This window comes from Silurus aristotelis, assembly GCF_946808225.1.
Source record: "Silurus aristotelis genome assembly, chromosome: 21".
NCBI lineage: Eukaryota > Metazoa > Chordata > Actinopteri > Siluriformes > Siluridae > Silurus > Silurus aristotelis.
The window spans coordinates 15275869-15282803 of NC_139594.1; the positions used below are offsets into that span (position 1 = coordinate 15275869).

The following is a 6935-nucleotide window of genomic DNA, read 5'->3' on the forward strand; positions in this document are numbered from 1 at the left end:
TACCGCTAAGACCAGACTGGTAGCAAGAACAACAACATGAAAACAAGCCCAGTGTGTTTCCTCTCATTCATGTATGCAGAATGAGGGGCTTCTCTTCTTCACAATTAAGTGTGCTGTGCAAGGGTCGATAAGGATCCGGTGCCCTGCCTTTCAGCCTGCAAACGTAGCCTTGTGTATGTATGCACACTGTTCTGTGGCCTTTTAAGCTTTTCTTGGATCCCTTTATTATTAAAGGGAGGAACCTTCGGTAAAAGAGGTGGAAGTTTTTCGTGTACCCATTCTTGAACTAGGTAAAATCAAGTCATTTGGGTAAATCAAATCCTGAATTTTAGTGTAATTATCCACCCTGATTATTCTGCAGAATGATTTACAATCATCTTATTTATACAACTAATCAGTTGAGTGTTACAGGCCTTGCTCTGAAACCCCAACACTGGCAGTCTGAAGTTCTGGGATTTGATCTCACAACCCTCTGTTCAGAAATCCACTATGCTATCATGTTCTCTTAATCGTTAAACGTGTCTATATGCAAAGTGAGAGAGTTGGAGATGAACAAGAAAGCACTGCCGCATCAACCTCTTTAGTTTGAGATAATGCAAACGGGTAAATCCCATTGATGCCAATATTAACGGGTAAACAATTGTGAGTAATGTAATGGAATTATAGAATATAATAGATCTTGCAAACAACTGAAAGATTTCTTAGTTTATAATCTGAAACGGGAGATGTTCATTGATAAATATGGTGTTAAATTGAAAGAAACGGTTATCAAATTATCAGGTTTTTGGAGCTGGAACTGATTTTGTAGCATCTTTGGAATTTCCTTTACTTAAAACTAACATGTCTGGGCCTTTAGACACAATATTGAATTGTATATTAGACAAAAGTTTTGCACAATTTTTTTTACATTTCTTTATGTATGTAATGATGACTAACCACAATATATTTTCTAATATTAAAGGAATCTGATTCTATTGTTATATCACAATATTAATGTGATTTTTCAATAAATTGCATGTTTCAATTAGACGTGTCAGGTGACCCACACACACGTTTTAGTTGAAGTAAGTCTTGTGAGTGGACGAGGTGATCTTTCATATGATATCACCATAAACGTGTGCTTGACAAAACTGCTGCTCTCATGAGAAGAGTGAACATGCCACAAGTGCATGTGTATGTCTATGTGCATGCGCATGCCACAAGCTTGGACATCGCTCGGTTTTATCTAGATGTTCTGGTGCAGGCTGTGAGTAGTGTGAACGCAAATCCCCAGGCGGGCGCTGCCTGGAACTCCTCTGGGCTGAGGTTAGAGTCGGAGGCTTCCTCTGCACACCGCGATGAGCCGCTATCAGATTACAGGTTCACACGCTCGCGCGCAGACCGCCCGTCGCCCCGACCAATTGCCCCATTCACGGCAGCGCCAGAGACGGCCGCCCCCCCCTCCTTCACCCCTGATTGGCTGATCCGCTCAGGGGGCTAAAGGAAACCAACGGAACTTTCCCACGGCCCGCGCGTGCTGACAGGCGGCTGGCCTCCTCCCCGCCGCCGCCGCCGCCTGCGCAAGACGCCGGCGCTGCACGGGGAAAGGCGGAGCTACGAGTGGGCTGTTCCTTAGAAAAAAAACCCGCTCTGATTAGCTCGTCGTCGCAATTATCCAAATGAACAAGGCGTGCCTAGATCTCGCTTCTGCTTACCGATTGGCCCCGAACGCCCAGGCGCTCACGGATTGGTCGGTTTTGACGCGCAGCCCCGCCCCTTGCGACACGCTCCGGCGTTGAAATGACACCGTGGGAAAGCCCGGCTCCTCAAACGCATCGAAAGCACAGCAGGCTTCACCTGGAACAGTTCACGGACGAGTGGCACGCTCAGATCTTCACAATGAAGAGAAATCACGACTTCAGCTCCTCTGACAGCGAGCTCGATGAGAATATTGAAGTGGAGAAGGAGAGCGCTGATGAAAACCTGTAAGTCTTTTTTTTAGATTTTTTTTAAACTTTGCAAATATATATATATATATATATATATATATATATATATATATATATATATATATATATATATATATATATATATATATTCCCATCCCCATAATAATTTATAGACATATACATCTAAAATAAGGTCTAGAATAAATACTGACCTGTTAGTGATGACTGTTTTCTATTTTAGGGGTATGAGTCCTCCACTCGAATCGGTTTCTCCTTCCACTACATCTCAAGTACAAGCAAGAAAACGTCGCCGAGGGGTGAGTAATCTCAGATAACATCAAATGATAGAGAGGAGAATAAACATGACATATAGATTATTAAGCAATATATGCTGTAGACTAATTTATCAAAATAAATGATTTGAGCAAAACATTTTTTATCAAACAATATGACATATTCATATTATAAATACTATTCATATTACTATTTTCATATGATTCATGTTATTATTATTATTATTTTTATCATTATTATTATGATTATTTAAATTTTTATTATTATCATTATTATTATTATTATTATTATTATTATTATTATTATTGTAAGTTTTAACAGTGATTTGAATGTCTTTGCACAGATCATTGAAAAGAGGCGCAGAGACCGCATTAATAACAGCCTGTCCGAACTGCGCCGCCTTGTTCCCAGTGCTTTTGAGAAACAGGTAAGAATGCGCTCTTCACTTCACATGATGATCTTTTAACATGTCTGTCTTTGTCTAATCTGTAACCAGAAATCAGTAAATAAACTCCCTTTTTTCCCTCCTCTCTAGGGCTCAGCTAAACTGGAGAAAGCCGAGATCTTGCAGATGACTGTGGATCATTTGAAGATGCTTCATGCAGCTGGAGGCAAAGGTAGCACATTGTTTTCCATATTCCATGTCAGAATGTAGCCTGTAACTGTTCAGCATGGTGGGTATCGTACATAATGTGGGTTTCTGTACAAAATAATTTATTAACTTAAGTACAAATACTTTAAGTCCTTAAAACGGGTTTAGGTTGTGCTGTACAAACACAACCGAGTGTGTAATTATGACAGTGAAAGAACTCAATGTTTCAAAACTAAATAATTAATCATTTCTGTATTCTTTTTAGGTTACTTTGATGCCCATGCTTTGGCGATGGATTACCGTGGCTTGGGTTTCCGCGAGTGTCTGGCAGAGACAGCCCGATACCTGAGCATCATCGAGGGTCTGGACAACACTGACCCACTCCGCATCCGCTTGGTGTCCCACTTGACCAACTACGCCACTCAGAGAGAGGCTCACACAGGTCTCGGGCATTTAGCCTGGGGCTCGGCGTTCAGCAGCCCTCACATGGCACATCACCTCCTCTTACCACAGCATCAACAAGGGGCATCGTTATCACGCAACCCCAGCAGTCCTGCATCGTCATCCTCATCGTCGCCCTCCTCCTCACCATCAGCACCCTCCTCAGAATCCCATGGCTGCAGCAGGCTTTCTGTCAAGGCGATCAGCGAGGCAGGACATAGCAGACCGCTCAGGGTACCCCCTGCAAACGGCGCCATTCCCCCAGGGCTCACGCCAGCTTCTGCATCAAAGATTTCTCCCCCACTTCTTACATCACTGTCCAGTATCTCGGCTTTTCCCTTTCCACTAGGCGCTTTTCCCCTGCTCTCACCCAGCACACTGGGTCACACCCCATCCAGTAGCCTGGGGAAGCCCTATCGCCCATGGAACATGGAGATCGGTGCTTTCTGAACTCTTAAACCAGATCTCGTGAAGAAATGACTTTTTTTCAGACCAGAAAAGACTCGAACGATGTGAGTTTGCAGGTCAGGACTCAACAAAGTGGAAAGACAACGCAGGACTTATGTACCAGAAAATTAGTTGTATGTGTTTTTTGTTGTTGGTTTTTGCAGATTTTTTTTTACCTAAAATTTCATGTCCTTTAAATTTGAGCTAATCAGGGATAGGTTCTGCTGGTAGCCTGATTAAAGTCTTAAGGTCATTAATGGTTTTCTTTCTTAGTTAAACAGGGTGCTGTGCTGGTACAATGCCCTGCCTGGATGCTGATGCTGATAGAAAGATAAAGGAAATGTCCTGATATAATGGAGGTTTTGGGGCTGAGGTACTGTTACAGTAAAATAGTTGGCACTGAGTGTTAAAACTAGAACCAGGTTTTTATAATAATGAAAAGTACTAAGTAATATCAGTGTGTAGTTCCAAACGAGAGGCAGAATATTGTCCACCCCCATGTCTTAATATTTCAATTAAGCCTGATAAAATCCAGTCCCCGAGTCATATTTAGAATTGACAGGCTAATGGGTAAAATATAAAGGGATTATTTGACTCCCTCTTACATCTTGGCAAGATACCATTGTTTTATATTATGTTTGTATTTGACTTTGTATTTCTGCAAAGTTTAAGAGCTATGCAATCGATCTGTGGTATTACAAGATTACGAAATCTCTATGGTTTAAGATCTGGCGCGTTCTTGTGTATAAATGCATACAGTAAAAGCTATGCAACGGAGACATTTTTTGTTCATATCTATTTATATGAAATGTCTTGAACTGTGGTAGTCAGTGTTGGGGGTTTTATTTGCTTTTTAACCCCTTCTAATATTGTGACAAGCTTTTAACACTGTTTCAGAAAGGACAATCTCTCAAAAAGTCACTTAATAAATAATGTAAAATATCATTTGTGTGTTTTAGTCCTGCTTCATGATATAATAATAGATGTAATAACACAGGCATATATACACTCATCAGTAGCCAAACTCTCTCTCTCTCTCTCTCTCTCTCTCTCTCTCTCTCTCTCTCTCACTCACCTCTGAAAATATTTATTCCATATAAAAAATATTTTTATATAGAAAATATATATTTAATATATTTTATTATGCTTGAAACACTATTAAAAAGTACTTTATTTTGTCCATGTGAGATGCATTAGAGCTGAGCTTTATAGCTGAAAACTGGAGGCAAACCTGTGAAACCACATCGAGAGGAAAAGAGAATTTGCAATAAGTAGTCAGGGAAGATCTCTGGTGGTGACAGAATGGGTGAGCGACAGAGAGAGAGAGAGAGAGAGAGAGAGAGAGAGAGAGACGGAGAGAGAGAAAGATCAGTGAACCTCTGGGCCTCTGTGGTCTCTCTATGTGTTCAGGAAACCATTAACAGCCAGGGGATATCCTGGGAATGCACAGAGATAGATGAAGAAGTGAGTGCATGTAGATAGAGAGAGAGAGAGAGGAAGTGGTTGTATGCTGCAGCTTTAGCCCTGGAGCCTTTGCAGCAGCACACACAACTCCTGGATTGTCAAACTCCCACGCTCTTGCAAGCTCTGTGAAAGCTTGCAGCCAGGTCCATAAAACAGATTCTCCTCCTAAACACACCATGATGCCAAGATACACTTTTACTCTCTTAATCTATTCATTTTTTTTTCTATGTACCCCCCACCCCATTCCATCTCCTGCCACACTATAAGATCTATGCACTTCTGTTTTATGCATATTCATGAACCCATAAGGCGCACAGGAGAAACCAGAGATGTTGAGTCAGAATAAATTCAGTGACTATAGCAGGCAGTTCATCATACAGCTGCAGTGACTTCTTATAAAGTCTTTTGTCGACACCTGCTGGTTACATACGGCATTGCACCATCCATATCCATACAGTCATCTATATCCCCTGGATTCCTACACTGTAAAAAAGTATTTTAGGTATCTACTTATATAACTGTGGCCCACAAAGTCTTCATGCATAGATGAAAAAACTGTTGTTAGCAACCTACACATTTAATTTTCTTTATATTATTTCCTTTTCATTGTAAATATATGGTGAACTTTTTCTGTTGCACAATTTACATTTACATTCACTTTTATGTCATTTGGCAGACGATCTCATCCAGACCGACTTTTTTTATTATCTAATTTATATCAGCTGATGGTTAAGGGCCTTGCATAATGGCCCATCAGTGGCAGTTTGGTCATGGTGGGATTTGTCCAACACTGGGTTATGGTACCACTTGCCAATGCCATTTCTTTTGTCATATGAGTTCCTAATGGCTATGTGAAAACCAGGAATGACTGTGTCAATATTCATTGTGAATAATCCCAACGATGCATACTCTTCATGTGTGTTACTTCCATCATCTATCATAAATTCTTTGTCAGTTAATAAGTGTATGTCTGATAACGATTGAAACATTACACTTTCCTTTTATTAATTATATTCGTGCTCTCCATTAAAATGATGTTAATGTTTGGAGTGTTACAGTTTCTTTCCCCATGAGGAAACACTGATCTGATGGAGTTCTGTAAATGATACACATATTAACTTAAAATTGCTATTGACTAGACAGTATTCAAAGAGATACAGTATGCTGTTTAATTAGTGCTTTATTAATAGCGAATTATTAAATAATTACTGTATAACTATTTACTGAGTAATTTGTATTTACTACTGCTGAGCTGGTAGCTTAGTGGTAAAGAGATTAGACTTTAGAGCCATAAGGTTGTAAATTCAAAGCCCAGCCTCACCCAGCTGCCATTCTTGTGCCCCTGAGCAACACCCTTATCCCTATAACTGCTCAGTCATACCCATAAGATACAATTACGTTGCCCTGTATAAGCACATCTGCTAAATGCCATAAATGTAAATTAGATGTTAACATAATACTACGTTTTCATTCTGTCTCAATCCCAATTAACGTTGTATATATAAAAATAGTGTCTGGCAAGGGAATGCCATTTATAGCTGTTATGACATTACTTACAATATGAATATACTTCTTCTAATGTATATGTCACAACATTAAGTGTAACTGTAAATAAATAAAAAAAAGCACAAAAGGTGGTTTAGTAAAAAAAAAAAAAAAAAAAAAAAAAAAAAGCCAAAATAGTAATAATCTGATTTTATATCATGTATGTTCAGAAAGAAAAGAAAGTAAGTTCTTAGTAGAAAAGTACAAAAACACCATAGACATGC

The 6935-nt window shown here is 39.7% G+C and overlaps 1 protein-coding gene across 1 annotated transcript; it reads left to right on the forward strand.

Annotated features, from left to right (window-relative positions):
- Window positions 1-1774: 1774 nt before the first annotated feature.
- hey1 (hes-related family bHLH transcription factor with YRPW motif 1) lies at window positions 1775-4647 on the forward strand. The gene is made up of 5 exons (XM_083523295.1): window positions 1775-1964; window positions 2170-2245; window positions 2566-2649; window positions 2758-2839; window positions 3080-4647. The coding sequence occupies exons 1-5, from the start codon at window positions 1780-1782 to the stop codon at window positions 3703-3705; spliced, it is 1053 nt and encodes a 350-aa protein (XP_083379421.1). The 5' UTR covers window positions 1775-1779; the 3' UTR covers window positions 3706-4647.
- Window positions 4648-6935: the final 2288 nt, after the last annotated feature.

Bases quoted from the DNA above. Each gene is read 5' to 3' on its own strand.
- hey1 (XM_083523295.1), top strand. From the start codon at position 1,780: ATGACACCGTGGGAAAGCCCGGCTCCTCAAACGCATCGAAAGCACAGC. The intron at 1,965-2,169 runs GTAAGTCTTTTT...TTTCTATTTTAG, and splicing joins GAGAGCGCTGATGAAAACCT to GGGTATGAGTCCTCCACTCG. The intron at 2,840-3,079 runs GTAGCACATTGT...TATTCTTTTTAG, and splicing joins TCATGCAGCTGGAGGCAAAG to GTTACTTTGATGCCCATGCT.